Source organism: Cricetulus griseus, chromosome 2 (genome assembly GCF_003668045.3).
Source record: "Cricetulus griseus strain 17A/GY chromosome 2, alternate assembly CriGri-PICRH-1.0, whole genome shotgun sequence".
Classification (NCBI taxonomy): Eukaryota; Metazoa; Chordata; class Mammalia; order Rodentia; family Cricetidae; genus Cricetulus; species Cricetulus griseus.
This window is the reverse complement of record NC_048595.1, coordinates 171,882,286-171,898,915: the sequence shown is the minus strand read 5'-3', so window position 1 is coordinate 171,898,915 and position 16,630 is coordinate 171,882,286. Positions and strand designations below refer to the sequence as shown.

The following is a 16,630-nucleotide window of genomic DNA, read 5'->3' as shown; positions in this document are numbered from 1 at the left end:
CTGTGCTATTGAATAACATCCTAGTAAATAGATATTTTAACATGAGACACCAAATTATAATGTCAGAGGCTCAAGGCAAACTAGAAGGGGTCTAAAATTAGGGATGGGCTCATGTCCTCACTTTGCCTAATGAAAGTGATGGGATAGGGTGGGCGAGATCAAGCCAGTAAGCAGCACTCCTCTGTGATCTCTGCTTTGCTTCCTGCCTTCAGATTCCTGCCTTGAGCACCTGCCCTGGATTCCCTTCTTGGTGGACTGGAACCTATGGACTGAAATAAACCCATTCTCACCCAAGTTACTTTTCAGCATGGTGTTTATCATAGCAACTGGAAAGCAAACTAGAATAATTGCTTTATCCCTGGGCCCAGCTCCAACACTTGCTCTTATGATGTCCCATGAGGTCCTGAAGGATGAGTGCTAGTGCTGGTGGACTTCACCTTAGTTCCCATTCCATTTCTAGCTGCTGGACATTACATTTCTGTGTGCATCTGATGTCAAAATATGTTTTGGTATTTAAAAGCAAGGAATCAGGATGTTCCTCAAGATAGGAGAAAATGAGCCGGGCGTTGGTGGCGCACGCCTTTAGTCCCAGCACTCAGGAGGCAGAGGCAGGAGGATCTCTGTGAGTTTGAGGCCAGCCTGGTCTCCAGAGCGAGTGCCAGGATAGGCTCCAAAGCTACACAGAGAAACCCTGTTTCGAAAAACCAAAAAAAAAAAAGATAGGAGAAAATGTTCAGGTACATCAGAAAAGTAGGAGGGTGGGGAGGTAGAAGAAAAAGGAGGAGGAGGGTGGGAGGAGAGAGAGGATGGGCCTCTCCCCCTTCCGGAGACTTTTCTCTATTTGTTCACTGTACAGCCTCAGCTAGTCGGCAGAGCCACCAAAGACATAAACAGAGTCAGCAATGAAGGTATCAGGAAGGTGTGTGCATGATGAGTCTGGCTCGTGAAGACAACTACATGAGCAAGCCATGGCACAGCAAGACCAACATCACACAGAAACAGCAAGTACTCTGCCTGTCTGCTACATGCATGTGATCAGTGCTGAGGCTTCCCTGGTCCTTCCAGACTCTTCAGTCTCTGAACTTTGTAGTGTTTAACTGCACAGCCTAAGACAGTCCTAGCAAACATTGTGTCTCATCAGGCATGCTTTTAGTTCCCATTTAAACCAGAAGCAATTGGAGTGTTAACAACATTACACTTCTGCCTCTGCATTTGATATTTAGTGAAGACATTCAATAGCGGAAACTTTGAATGGAAAAAAAAAAAAAGGAAAAAGTATTTGTTGAAAAGAAACAAAAAGAGTGGAAGAATACATGAAGTGGAGAACAATATTTACAAGGAAAAGTGAATAGAGTCTACTATGTGATATGGGAAACACCTAACAGCTTTGCATTTATAGCCATTATCAGAAAGCAAATATGACCAAGCAACAAATCAATGTTGGTTTAGGGGATTCCTAACATCATAAATTAATAGAGGAGTGGGGATATGCAGCTGACAAATTAGGAAGCTTTATTCTTCGCTTCATATTTCTGGGGAAGACCCACAAGTTCTGGATCCAGAAACTGAAGATCAACAAATCAACTGCTCTCATCAGGTGGCACAGATAGGAGGGTTGACAGCCCTGCTAGAGGACAGAAGGATTGGCTCTGTCACCAAATGGAGATGCAGGCACTGACACATGAGGATACATGGACAAGATGAAATGCTTGTCCTAGTGTTCTCGCCACACAATCAGAGTGAGGACCCATCACTGGGACCATGAGGAAAACTATCTTCACTGTTTTACATATTAAGACCTGGTATTTCATTCACTTGTGTAAATATCTGGCTTTTATAAGAGATATCTTTCCGTGCCTTTAATCAGGTAAAAGACAGTCTGGAAGTAGCTGATGTTAAGAGAGATGTTTAGGATGAATATCTACCAACATTAAGCTAAAGCTGTGTTTCATCAATAGAAGCTTTTACAAAAAATGCTTATGTGTGTATAGGAGGGTTCAGGACATCTTCCCCTGTCACCATCCCTTAGCCTGTCCCCCACTCAAGCAAAGTCTCTTTGGGAACTTGGGGAAGCCAACAAGCCCAGAAATCCTCCTGTCTCTGTCTCTGCCCCATTTGGAGCTAGAGCCCCAGCACCAGCCACAAGTGGGAACCTGGCTTGTCATGAGGGCAATGGGACCTGAACTCCTAACTGCTGCTCCATCTCTCTGGCTCCATCAACAGAAACTCTGATAACATAGTACAAATCCCCAATGTGAACAACAGCTCATTTCAAATAAGCCACCTGCATATTTGTGCTTTCTAAACATCAAAGATTTAATGTAATTAGAAATTGTAAAATTTGTGTCTAAAAAACGGACACAAAGCACTTCTGGACACCCCTTTGATTAGTCTTTACTTATACTTAAAAACACCAATTTAAGGCCAGGCGGTAGAGCATGCCTTTAATTTACATGTGTGTCCATGCACCATGGATAAGAGTGGAAGAATGACATTTTTGTCTAAGTTAGGGCCAGACAGTGGAGACCTAGCAAGCAGCAAGTCATGCTGACACTTGTAGCTCAGCAGATGGGAGAGGTGCAGCATGGAAACCTAACAGATGGGTGTTCTCCCCTGAAGGGCACAGAGTAAAGCAAAGACTACAGGGAGCACAGCTCTCTTCTTGAAGGTTTGTTTGTTGGCATTACAATTACAGAAAGAACAATCCTACATGTGTCTGTGTGTACTACAGACAGAGAAGAACCTTCAGAAACATGTCTCAACTTTATTTTCTCCTCAAAACAAAGATGAAGGTCATATGAGTTTTAAGACTGCTGACTTATCTTACTCCTACTTATAGTAAGACTACAGATCTCAATTTCAGTGCTACTTCCTAAGCATATCCACCACACTGGTCTGTAGCAATAACAGTAACTATCTTTCCTGCTAGCCACATTAACTTCAATCTTGCCTTTACTGATTGAATCATGAAGAGAAGAAGAAACTGCTTAAGGAACTGAGCAGGGGACTGGGTTAGAAGGTATCTCCAAGCCTGGCATCCTTACCTCGGAGTCAGAGCTGTCCAGCTCAGCCAGGGTCGGGGCTTTGAGGAGCTTCTTCCGCTGTGCAGGCCCTGGCTGGGCAGCACCCAGCCCATTTTCTTTTGTTTGAGATGCTAAGCCTCCATTCACCATAGATGATTCCCCAACATTCTTTGAAGAGTCTGGGGTAGTGACATCTAGTAAGAGAAAGGCAAAAGTTTACCTTTTCTTGAGCCAGAAAAGGTAATCTGTGTTGGAAGCACAACCAGGTGACCGCATTTCCATGTCACACAAATAAAACACAAAGGTTCAATACAGTGATGCCATGCCTGCGCATATGGAACATTTGTTAAAGCTGTTGTCAGATTACAGGAAAACTTAAAATGAATAATTATATATTCATATTTGTAGTTTAGAACTCAGAGTTGGCAGAAATCCTAGATAAGGGATCTTGACTTCTTGTTTCCCAGGTAAATAAACTGAGGCTCCGAGAAGCAAGCTGTACTCATGCTAATGGGTCAGTGGTGGGTAGAGGAAAGACACAGCACACACAGTCCCCCTAGGGATAAGATCTAAAAATGTCTTGTCCTAAAAATCAAAGAAGCTAAGAATCCATACTATATAAACACATTTATGTAAGCACAGAGGATCTGGGACACATCTCCTCAATACATCAGATTTAAATTATTAAGGGCTCAAATCTGAATGAAAAAGCCCTTCCACATTCGAGAGAAAACAGCAGTATACAGTTGGCATAATCCAAACAGGGCTCAAAGTCTATCTCTACTGCTAGCTGTCTGGGTCAGCTCCCTAACCTCTGGTTCCTCCCCTGCAAAGCAGAGTAGTACAGATACAGTTAGTTGTGAGGATTAAGCAGGTTAGTAACTGTGAGTAATATCCTGTGTCTAGTACAGTCAAGGTTAAACAACGGTAACACTAGTTTTCAGCTCTCCATCTAAGTAAACCAAGCCCTTGACTGACAGTGCTGTGGGCCAGAGCTGATTCTCAAGGCCTGCTTTTTGGTACTCTAGTCTGAAATCCTCCAATGGAAACAGAATAGCTAACTGTAAAATCAGAGAAGTGAAAATGTAGCAATCTGTGCATAATTTAATGTGCAGACCAGCGTGATCAACTGTCCAGAGAACCATCCACGAAGCTTCTCTTGGGTAAAGGGCCTTCTAGACACCAAACTGAGAAAGCCTCTGGGAGGGAAAGCATTGTGATTGAAGGTTATTTTTCTCTCAACAAGTGATATATATCCCTAAGTAGAAAACACTCAGCATTTAAGAATGTTCTTATTGATTTTTTTTTTTTTTGAGATAGGGTCTAATGTATACCAGGCTGGTCTTGAACTCTATGCTGCTGAGAAGGATCACCTTCTGATCCTCTTGCCCCCACTTCCCTTGTGCTGGGATTACAAGACCATGCTCAGTTTATATGATGCTGGGGATCTCACCGAGGACTGTGTACATACTAGGCTAGTACTCTACCAACTGAGTTACATCCTCAGCCCCTTTATAACTGTGTTATTACATTTTCCTTGATATTACTTAAAGGAACTATATATCATTTCTAACTACAATGGTATATTTCTTATTTAAAATTTACAATTTGTTGGTATATGTCTGTAATACCAGCATTCACAGGGCTAAGGCAGGAAAGGGCTCATTATGAGTTTGATAGCCTGTGATACACTGCAAGTAACTGGCCAATTGTTAGGACATAAAATAATTAAAGGTGACACATGCCTTTAATCCCAGCAAAGGCAAAGGCAGCCGGATCTCTCTGAGTTCCAGGCAAGCCAAGGAAACCCTGTCTTGGAAAAACAAAAAACAACAAAAAATTTTTATGATTTTTATTCTTATAGATCAAGACAGCCAGAAAACAGCCCTTCAAAAACTGTAGGTTTGAATATAAAGGATGGGGGGATTGAAGGAACAAAAGAGGACAGAGAAAAAGGAGAAAGAAGGGAGAAGACAGGGCTTAATAATTTATCATTTAGGTGAAAAAAATTTTAAACTTTTTAAAAATTATTTTATTTGATGTGCATTGGTGTTTTGCCTGCATGTATCTCTGTGTGAGGGTGTCAGGTCCCCTGGAACTGGAGTTACAGACAGCTGTGAGCTGCCATGTGGGTGCTGGGAATTGAACCCAGGTCCTCTGGAAGAGCAGTCAGTGAGTACTCTTAGCTGCCGAGCCATCTCTCCAGCCCCAGGTGAAAATATTTTTGAGCCCTGACTTGATATGTAGCTCAGATAAACCTTGGGTTTGTGGTTACTTTCTGCCTGGGTAGAATTTTAATAAAGAGAACCCAACACTATGTCCAGGTATTTATTTACTTTGATATTACCATCCCAGGTACTAAGTAGCTAGGACAAATAAATAATAATTGGTTGCAGTACAGTAAAAGGGAAAAATAGAAAAGGCAGTGAGATTTTATACAAATTGCAGAGGTGAAAATCATTAAACCGTTCACAAGGACATACAGAGAAAGGTACTTTAGGAAAGTATTTTAGAAGTTTTCCAGAAAGCAAAAGATGGTAGATGGTTAATTTCTATTCAAGAAAAAAGCAGCCAGACTTGGTAGCTTACACCTGCAATCTGAGCACTTGAGAGGCTAAGGCAGGAGGATTGCCAGGAGGCTAGTCTGGGCCACAGAGTAAGATCCTATTTCAAAAGAAAACAAAACAAATGAACAGAAACCAGTAACAACAAAAAAGGAAAAAACAAAAAAAGTAGTAATATTTAATGTGATCTTAAAGAGTACACTTATAATCCCAACACTCAGGAGGCAGAAGCAGGAGGATCTCTGTGAGTTCAAGGCCAGCCAGGTCTACATAGTGAGTTCCAGGATAACTAGGGCTACATAGTAAGACTCTGTTTCAAAACAAAACAAACAAAACCCCCAGATAAATAAATATATGAAAGAAAAGACAAACTGTGTACATTCATGTACCTTCCCAGCAGTCATGTTCCAGCAGAAACTAGTGACATCTCACCTCCCACAAACAAACTTAGGGACAAGAACGAACCCAGCTCCCAAGACTGGGCTCATACTGTCAAGGCAAAGAGTTTTTACTGGCTATATATTCATTTACTATCTTGGAAAAAATCCAACTGTTATATCACATCCACATTCTTGTGGATGTTATTGCTTAAGAAAATTTAGACGTTGTTTATGGTAGATTAGTTTTTTTTTTTAAAAGATTTACTCATTTTTTAAATTTTCTTTTTATTTAATCTTTGTGTCTTTCACATCATGCATCTCAAACCCATTCATTTCCCATTCCTGCATATCTGCCCTCTGCCCTTGCAGTCCCCCTAAAAAAATTTAAGAGAAAAAAAGAAAAGAAAAAAAAAAAAGGAGGGGAAGTCTTTTCATGGAAGTTGCAGTGTGACACAGTGAGTCACAAAGTAAACCCTTTTGTTCATGTATCTTTCAAGTGATCACTGCAGAGAATCACTGGTCTGGTTTGAGGCCTCTGGTTTCTGCTACACTATGCTGGGCCCTCATTAGAAATCCTCTTGGTTATTCCTCTTGTTGCCCTGTGTCATGTAGATCCTGCAGCTGTGGGTCTGCAGGACCGGTCCCTTCACGTGCTCCAGCAGATCACAGATGGGGTGGATACTGGGGAAAGCCAACACATAACCCTGGTTCTGGGCCTGGGTAGCTGCAGGGTTGGTCAGCCCGCCAGCTCTCCCTTGTCCTCACCACCAGGGTGAGCTCTTCTACATTCATGTCCTCAGGATTGGATCTTCCACACCCACACCTTCAAGGCCAGCTTTTCTGCATTGCCCAGATGTAGCATAGGGACCATTCTCCATAGTGCTGCAGCTGATGAGGGGGCAGGGCTAGATCTATGTCTTATGACCTCAGGGCCAGTTCTCCCACCTGCCTCAGGGGTTGATAGGGGTTGAGAGGGGTTGCTGCCACATGACAGATGAGTAATGGGGACAGCTCTCCCATGCTAACAACTTTGAGGATGGCTCACCCATACTTCAGCCAACAGGATTGGCTCTATTGTGCTGCCCAGGTAGATGCAGGGCCTGTTCTCCCTAGTGTTGCAGCTGGTGGCAGGCAGGGATAGCTCTCCTGCCTTTCTGGCCTCAAGGCCAGTGAAAATATTTATTTTTATGTGCATGAGTGTTTTGCCTACATGTTATGTATGTGCATCAGGTATGCAGTTGTAGAGACCAGAACTAGTTGTCAGATCCCCTGATTCTGAAATTACAGATGATTGTGAACTGCTATTGTGGTGCTGGGATTTGAACCCAGTTTCTTTGTAAGAGTGACCCATTCACTGAGCCATCTCTCCAGACCCAGAGTAGATTGAAAATTTTAAATTGTGTTGATAGTGTTTAATATTATTTAGATTAAAAATATTTAGGTAGTGTTGGTGTAGTTGTTGGCTATTCTTGGTTGTTAACTTAGCTACATCTGGAATTAACTAAAACTCCAGCAGCTAGCTGGGCACACCTGTGAAGGATTTTTCTTAGTTAAATCATTTGAAGTGGGAAGACCCACCCTAAATTCTCACCTTAATGGATGGGAAGATCCACCTTAACTGGTGGCAGCCTATAATAAAGGGCATAGGAGAAGGAAGCACTTGTTCTTTGCCTGTTTGCCCTCACTCTCTAGTAAGTTCATTCCCTTACTGGTATTCCTGAAAACCATCAGAGACACCCAGCCTCTTGGACCAAACAGCTTTGGATTCTTGGATTTTCCAACAGAAGACAGCCATTGTTGGGTTGGTAGGACCATAACTTGTAAGCTAAGACACTCTATTAATTCATATATGTGTATATTATCTACATATAATATACTAATACAACTGGCAAGAACCAAAGCCTGGTGTGATGCATGTGGTGCATGCCTATAATCCTAGCAGTTGAGGGGCTGAGGCAGGAGAATCACCAAGTTCAGTTATCAATGTCTGCTTGGGATACAATGTGAACTCAAAGCAAGCCTGAGTAACCCTCCCTCAACACAAAAAGGACTCCACTGGGAAAGTGCTTGTTTGGTGTGCACAGGCTCTGGTTCAAGCCCCAGCACACATAACATCAGGCATGACAGTATTCTCTGTAATCTCAGTGCTTACAAGTGGAGGCAGGAGGGTCAGAAGTCATCCCTGGCTACACAGCATGTGTGAACCAGCCTGAGCCACATGAGACCCTGTCTTACAAACAAAACAAAACATTGAAAAAAGAGCCAGGGAAGTAACTCAGGTGGCTTAGCACTTGCCCTCCCTGTGCAACACTCTGGGAATTCAATTATTATCAGTCAGACACAGTCAGACACACACACACACACACACACACACACACACACACACACTTGGGAGGAAGCTGACAAAAATGACATATGAACTGATGTTTAGGGGAAGTCACTAAATGAAAAAGGCTGCCCGAACAACATGCTATGAGACCAATCACTGTCATGTGGCTCACTGACTGAGATGATTGAAACAAACATTTGTAGTAAGTTCAAAGCTTTGAGGGGAATGTGACTGGTAAAAGGTTCTGCCAGGAGGCTTCCAGTGATTTCTAACACTAGATACTGTACAAGTCTCATTTCCTATAAGACTTGGCACAACATATTTTAAGGAGTTATTATTTGTATTTACTGTTGAAATAATAAATACTATTATTTCAGTATGTTAAGTGAGAAGTGTTTCTTTGTGTAGCCCTGGATGTCTTGGAACTTGCTCTGTAGACTAGAGGGCCTCCTGAGATTAATGGTGTGAGCCACCAGTCAAACTCTCAAAGACAGAATTTCTTGAGGAAAAAAATGATAATCTCTATATGTAGAGTAAATGTTGCAGACATAAAGTAGAGATGATTTTAAAAATTACTACCTCTTAAATTCAGAAGTGCATATCCACAATATTAAATACTTGAATAATTTTGCACCTACTGCTTTACTTAGTTGGACTAGAACATGAATTATGTAGTTAATATTTGTACAAGAAAAATAAATCAGACTTACCTCAATTGATGCTGAATGGCTTATTAAGATTTTCACTAAGAAATATTTCTAAGAGAGCCTTGAACACACTTCCTTCTGTCTTACTCTGCACTCAAGTTCAGAGTCATTATCTATGCTACATGTTTAGACTGTTTACTCCTTAGCTTGTTCATTTTCTACTAAGACGACATACTTTAGCCTTTAAAGTTGGAAGAATGGGTTAACCTTTCCCACTTATAATCTGGGATATTTAGTTAACAGTCAAATGCAACAGTGGAAACACATAAGCAGCACAAGCAGTCGACAGAGCAGCTCTGGAAAACCACACAGAACACCAAGGCACAGACAGACTGCAGCAGACAGTGAACAGACAACAAAACTATACTGCCCAGTTTTGTTCCTGACACAGGGCCACCATGAGCCTGTAAGAACACCAGAGACCATATGCCAGAGCATGTCTAAGAGCATGCAGACTGTCCCAATCAGCCACATACCAGCCCACAATCTGTATGTTAGGTAGTCTTCTACTCCTTATCCAACCAATGGAAACATGACCAGTAGATATCCAGTGTGACAGTGGCCAGCTTTTAGAGATTAGCCAGAGCATACATGGTCCAAAATTTTGGTTTTATTTTCCAGCTAAAATTTTTACAGGTTCAACTGTACAAATGGTTGATAAAATAAATAAAATTAGCCAAATGGATAAAGAAAATAGAAAAGGCTCTTGGGTGGTCAGTCAAAAATAGTTAAATGAAGACCAAAATAGTAAAGTCATGTCTGAGAGCTACAAAAATAAGCAGAAAATTAAAAAACATATGGAAACTACCTTGTAGTTAGAAGACAGTAAGTATTCAATAATGACACTAGAAAAAGATATTCAAACTCACTGGTTTGTTAAACATTTGTATGCCAATTAATTCTTTTTAACTTAAGAGGTATTCTGTAACATTTCAAGAGACATTGTAGAAAAATACATCTTACCTCATTTTAGCTTGAAATAGTGACTTATGAAATTAAAAACTTAAATTTGAAAATATCTTATAAGAATTAAGAAAAATATGAAAAATTGTTCATAAATATATTTAAAATTTTTATTTTAAAAAGGAGACAGTTTTATAATCAAACATAGCCATCTTCAGCTATCCATTTACCATTATGCCAGACTATTATACAGAAAGTATAAGACACACTGTAAGCTTAGGGCACACATCAGGAGGTCCTGACAGCGGTCTTCTGTGACCAGCCCAGAGCCATGAATGACAGGCTCTGCCCATTAAGCAGAGGGGTACAGAAGGCAGTTTCTGCTCACCGAGGCTCTCAGGGTTTTAAAGAACAGGGCACTACCAAATGGTTTCTTTACAGTTGTTTTTCTGTTTCCTTACAGGAATGGTCTGATTGATCCAGTGAGAGCTACCACATACTGGGCAGCCATATCCACAGCTGGCCTGTGGCAGCACAGCTCCTCTGGGAGGCTGGCATCCACTGTGGTTTTAATGACATGCACTGCTTTGAAATAGGTAGGCTATTTTATTTTACTGACCACAGCTTAGAAGAAAGCTTTTCAATTTTCTTTTCTGACATGTCTAAACAAGCAGACAAATGAATGTGACTCACAGAAACCACACAGCCCATGTCAGGTGTGAAAGTGTTTTTTGTTTTTTGGTTTTTTTTTACCTGACAAGTCAAAACTGTGAGACATGCTAAGAGGCCGCATTGCTGAAAAAAAGAAAACAAACAAGAAAGAGAAAGTAATTCAGCCATTAGGGATACACAAGGAGACAGGACAGGGAGAAGGGTCGGAGCTCTCACTGGCACTCCTTGGAGGCTAACTAGAAGCTAGTGGATACAATTCTGAAATAGAATAAAACCACACAAGAGTCTTAATTCCAGTTCTATGACAATACAAGGATAACAATACAAGGAAAATATGAAGAAAAAATACAAAGAAAAAATAACATTTTAAAAAATACACCAAAAATGAAAAACAAGATAAAGAGAAAAAATATGAATCTTATCTCCCAAGGAGTGATAACATTCCTTTTGCATGCAGTGTCAGTTTTATTTAAAAGTTTTGTCTACCAAATAGTAAGTATGTTGTAAATAATAATATTTGGTGGGCAGTAACTAAGAGGTTAAACTATCCATCCCAATGTGCAAGTTAAGACTTTTAGATGTCTTAGGAAAGTGGAGGGGGATTTTGTGTTGATGAGAATAATTTTATACCTGCCACTCAAAAAACCAAAATACTCAATTCTACACTCAAATATATTTCAGATTTCCCTTGCTAGGTAAGCAAATAAAACAATACATATTCTCAAACCACTCTTTAATCAAGTTTACTAATATTTGTTATTGAGCTCTTTTCTGGTACGTGAACGTAACTTTGTTTGTTTGTTTGTTTGTTTTTTTGAGACAGGGTTTCTCTGTGGCTTTGGAGGCTGTCCTGGAACTAGCTCTGTAGACCAGGCTGGTCTCGGACTCAGGTCTGGAGAGATGGCTCAGGGGTTAAGAATGAACTTAACTTTTGAATAAACTGCCCATTGCATACTTAAGAATGTTATCAGGTCCTGGGCAGTCCGTCTGTTTGTCCGTCAGGTGTGAAAGTGCTTTTTTTTTAACCTGACAAGTCAAAACATCTGTCCCTTCATCCGCAGAGTGAGTAGGATGGGAAGAATGTAAACAAGTCTCAGGGCAGCACATTAGATTCATAGAAATGGGTTAATTTACGTTATAAGAGCTAGTTAAGAAGAAGCTTATGCTATTGGCTGAGCATTTATAGTTAGTATTAAGTCTCTGTGTGGTTATTTGGGGAGTGGATGGAGGGACAGAAAAGTCTGTCTACACCTGAAGTTTACCAATCAGGCTAGACTGGCTGGCCAGTGAACCTCAGGGATCCCCCTTCTTCATCACAGCTACAAAATGAGACCCTGTCTCAGGAAAACAAACAAAACAGTCAGGAGTGATGGCACACACCTATAAAATCTGTACCTAAATCAAGATCATCCTTAGCTACAGAGTAAATCTGAGGAGCACCTCAACTATATGAGATGCTGTCTCAAAGGACAAAACAAACAAAAAGCTCCAGTAAGAAAAGTCCTGGACTAGAGTTCATCATCCATGATTCTACCAAACTTGAAAGATGAATTAGTTCCAATCTTTTCCAAACTATTCTAAGACACAGAAGAGAGAAGACCACTGAAGCTAAAACACAAAGAAAGAAAACAAATGCTATCAAACAAGTCAAACAGCACATTAAAAGGCCATATACCATGACTAAGTGGGATTTATTTCTGCATACAAGGATGGTGTCCTGGTTAGTTTTTATTACCTTAATACAACCTAGATCCCTTGGGACACGTTAATTTATAAAGTTCTTTTTGCCTCTTGTTAGCACAATCTTATTTAGTTTTTACAGAACTTGGGAGGGAGAGGCAGACAGATCTCTGGGAGTTCAAGGTCAGCCTGGTCTACAAAGGAAGTGCCAGGACAGCCAGTGCTGTACACAGAGAAACTCTGTCTTGGAAAAACCAAAAATAAATAAATAAAAACCTAAACAAACAAAATAAATGAATAAAATAATAGAAGCAAGATCTTTTATCCCCCTTTCTGCTGCTGCAGGTAGTCAGGCTTAGAAAAGGAAACAGTGTCTCCTCAAACCTCAGCACAGAATTGGCAGTGTTCTTGCTGTTATACCACAATGTCCTCATATAGCTCAACATCAAAGAACTGTCATGTCACATGAATTTCAAGTACCAACAAAAGTGAACAATAGTTAGGAGGGGAGGGGAGGGAAGAGGAAGACACAGGAGAAAAGAGGAGTAGTCTATAGACAAGGACTCAGAATTCTGTGGGTTACTTTTATGTGTATAAGTATAAACACAACTTTCCTGGCGGGGACTCACCTAGTTTGCTCCGTCTAATTTCTTCTGGTGAGACAGGCCGCAGCTTTCTTTCTGCTTTAATCTCTTCTAATATTCTTTCATGGAGGCTCCGTGGTCGTGGAGGGGTTGGTTTCAATTTTCTGGCTGAGGCCTTGAAAAGGAAGCCCAACAGTTAGAGACCTGATTAGCTGTATTTATTTATTTATTTATTTATTTATTTATTTATTTATTTATTTATACAAAAACATGCCAGATCTCATTTTAGATGATTGTGAGCCACCATGTGGTTGCTGGAAATTGAACTCAGGACCTCTGGAAGAGTATCCAACACTGTTAGCCTCTGAGCCATCTTTCCAGCCCCAATTCTTACTTAATATAGTCATTCATACAATACAGAATAATGAACTGTATTTCACTGACTGTAATGTTGCCCAATAAAGACTATTCAAGTTAATCAATATCAATATTTCTAATTTTTAATGTGTGTGTGTGTGTAATATTTTTTGTGTGCTTGCACATGAGTGAAGGTCAGACAATTACACCTTCCACTTTGTGAGGTCCTGGGCAAAGACCCTTAACCATGAGGCTTGGTGGCAGGCACCTTTACAACTGAGCTATCTCTCAAGCCCCACTGTCAAGACTTTTAATGCAATAGGAGATTACTATTGGGTCTCCCCATGATTTGCTCACATGTGTGCAGGTAAACTGAAGTCATCAGTTCTGCTAAAGTTATAGACTTAGCCCCTCTATACCACTGTTTTGGAAACTAACTTTATTACTGTCATTTTGAGAACCAGTCTTATTCTGTAGTCCATACTGGTCTCAAGCTTGTGGCAACCCCTCAGCCTCAGCCTCTTGAGTGTTGACATTACAGGGCAAACCATAATACCTGTCTAAAAGCAACATTTGTAATTCACTGCCCTGGATTACTATTGTCTTCAGTCTATTAATGAGGACACCGAGGCTGAGAGAGGCAGGTTAACTTGGTTAGAGCTCCATTGAGCTGGGGCTAGTGTGAACTATAAGGTTCATTTGACCCCTCTCTGTGGGGCTAGTGTGAACTATGAGGTTCATCTGACCCCTTTCTACTATACCAACACTTTCCCCTTCTTTCAGAAAGATCTAAAAGGCTAACTGATTACACTATAGTCTACAAACTGGAGAACACTGCTTTGCCCTTGCTGTTACTTTATGTACATAGGCTTGACACGGTTTGGTGGGAGCTGGCTACTAAGCCAGGAGGAAAAGAAGTAAGGAGAAACACAAATAGCATTTGGAACAGTATTCTGATTCTATGGTCATTAGGAAAAACCCTGCTGACAGACTGTTAACATAAAAGTGAGTGCACATTTACTGTAAAATAGGGTCAGTATGAGTGTGGTCTAAGCAGGGTAGTAGCATGATTTGAGTTGGAAAGGCAACTCATGCCAGAAACGTGTTTAGTTTTCAGCTGTTACAGCAGTTATTCAGCCAGACTGTGCACTATGACTAAGAGTGTTTTGATGAAAACATACTGAATAACTGTATTTAATAAGTGAAGGTTTGTCTCTATGCTGTCAAGTTTAATTTACATGTAGGTTTCATACTCTTAAGGGAGAGCTTGGTAGAGAGGTACAGACCCCCTCCTCCCTGGGGAGAGTGTGTTAAGTTACATACTGGATTTAAAGGGGGTCTTGATCTGATGAAGTCAAGGATGATCTCATGAGCACTCTTTCTTAACCGAGGGGGAATGTCACCATTTACCTAAAAGGAGACAAAAACACAAAAACAAAACAGATCCGTGAATCGAGGAATCATCACTGTATATTCAGTACCTGAGATCCTGACTTCCCAGATGGCACAAGTGTGACTCTGTCTTTCTTATGCCATAGGTTTTTAGATAAGGTCTTGTGTACCCCAGGCTGGTTTTGAACTCACAGGCAGTGGAAGGTAACCCTGAACTTCCAAACTGGCTGTCTCTACATCCAAAGTGCTGGGGTCACAGGTATGTGCCATCACACATTGCTTTGTCTTCCAGTTTACTTAAACAAAACAGGTTGAACTACCACCTCAGGCCTGGTCCTTCCCCTGTGACAACTACACTGGTATCTACCTAACACCCCCTTCTTCCATGTGCCCTATACCTAGGCCCCATAGCAAGCATCAACAGAAATTACTGTAAAGCCCAGCCCAGCATGTGAGTGTCAGTGCCTAGTTTAAGAAGGGAGCTGTATGACCTAGCAGCGGAACCAGAGGCCTTAACTGTGGATTTCCTGGTGTGTAAGAGTTTTTAAATCCACGGATATTATACAACTTAATCAGACTTTCCTATACTTAGAATTTTGCTTCTACACAGACTAATATATCCTTCTAAATAGTTTTCATATGCTTTTAATATTCTTTCCATCACAACAAGATGAGAAAATGAAAAAAAGTTAAGTCGTCTTGCAAGTTCCAACATCCACACAAACATCACTTTTCTGGTGTTTTGTTTTGAGACAAGGTCTTATTTGGTATATAGCTAAGAATGACATCAAACTCCTAACCCTTCTGTCTCGACCTGAGTGCTCACCATCACTTTTCTCAGGGTGTATCTTCTGCACCGAATGTCGTCCATAAGCATCTCATACGGGGTGAGCTGGTATTCAATAGGCAACGGGTTGTATTGCCGCTGCTGGACCTTCTTTAGTTTTACCCCGTTTCGCAAATCCCTCATCACCTGTACCCAGAATCGTGCCTGAAAGAGCCAAGGATGGACAGTGATCAATAAATAAATCCACAAGTTTTCTCTGAATTGTTACAGTCGTAGAGAATAAAGGAAAGGCATGGATCTAAAATGCCAAGTAAAGAAAACATTAGATTTTAGAATATCATTGGATGGGTAGGAAATCAGTAGGCTGCATTTCAAGATATATCCCTGTGGTAGTCTGAATGTAATTGGCCCCCATAATCTCACAGGGAGAGATACTATTAGGAGTTTTGGCTTTGTTGGAGTGTGTGTTTGACCTTGCTGGAGGAAGTGTGTCACTGGGAAGTGGACTTTGAGGTCTTTTCCTTAAGCTTAAATAAGTGTAACTTCAACTTCTTGTTGCCTGCAAGATGTAGGCCTCTCAGCTATTCCTTCAGCACATCTGCCTGCATGCTGCCATGCTCCTTGCCATGATGATAATGGACTGCACCTCTGAAACTATAAGCCAGCCATCCCAGTTAAATGTTTTCCTTAAAAGGAGCTGCTGTGGTTGGGGTTGGAAGATGGCTCAGCTGTTAAGAGCATTGATTGTTCTTTCAGCGGTCCTGAGTTCAATTCCCAACAACCACATGGTGGCTCACAACCATCTGTAATGAGGTCTGGTGCCCTATTCTGGCACCCAAGCATACACGAAGGCTGAACACTGTATACATAGTAAATAAATAAATAAAAATCTTAAAAACAAATAGTTGTCATGGTCATGGTGTCTCTTCACAGCAATAAAAACCCTAAGACAGTCCTCAACACTACTGCTTACTGAAAAGCATGTATTCCCCACACTCTGACTTGGGAGTCTGGTCATATGACTATGTTGTGGTCAGGGCACAGCACTGCTGCACCTACAGCTGGTGGATACATGTACTTCCTATTAGCTTCTGACACCAGCAGCTACTTCACCTTCCTGAGTTAGTCTTATCAATGAGAAATAAATAATAATGAAAAATTCATGTCTTGTGTTTTATAAATATAAAGTGCTCAAAATAACAATCTTATATTATCTAGCACATATCCTATAACCAGTTTTTTTTATCTAGAA

General features: G+C 40.8%; 1 protein-coding gene across 3 annotated transcripts in view; it reads right to left on the bottom strand.

The window, feature by feature from the left end:
• Positions 1-16,630, bottom strand: part of Spire1 (spire type actin nucleation factor 1) — a 115,862-nt gene that overhangs the window by 16,438 nt on the left and 82,794 nt on the right. For all 3 annotated transcript variants that reach the window (XM_027402697.2, XM_027402695.2, XM_027402696.2), the window contains exons 6-9: positions 15,418-15,582; positions 14,523-14,609; positions 12,888-13,017; positions 3,045-3,217 (exon numbers count right to left, since the gene is read on the bottom strand). In XM_027402697.2, the coding sequence (XP_027258498.1) occupies positions 3,045-3,217; positions 12,888-13,017; positions 14,523-14,609; positions 15,418-15,582 (555 nt within the window). The remainder of the gene's footprint in view (positions 1-3,044; positions 3,218-12,887; positions 13,018-14,522; positions 14,610-15,417; positions 15,583-16,630) is intronic.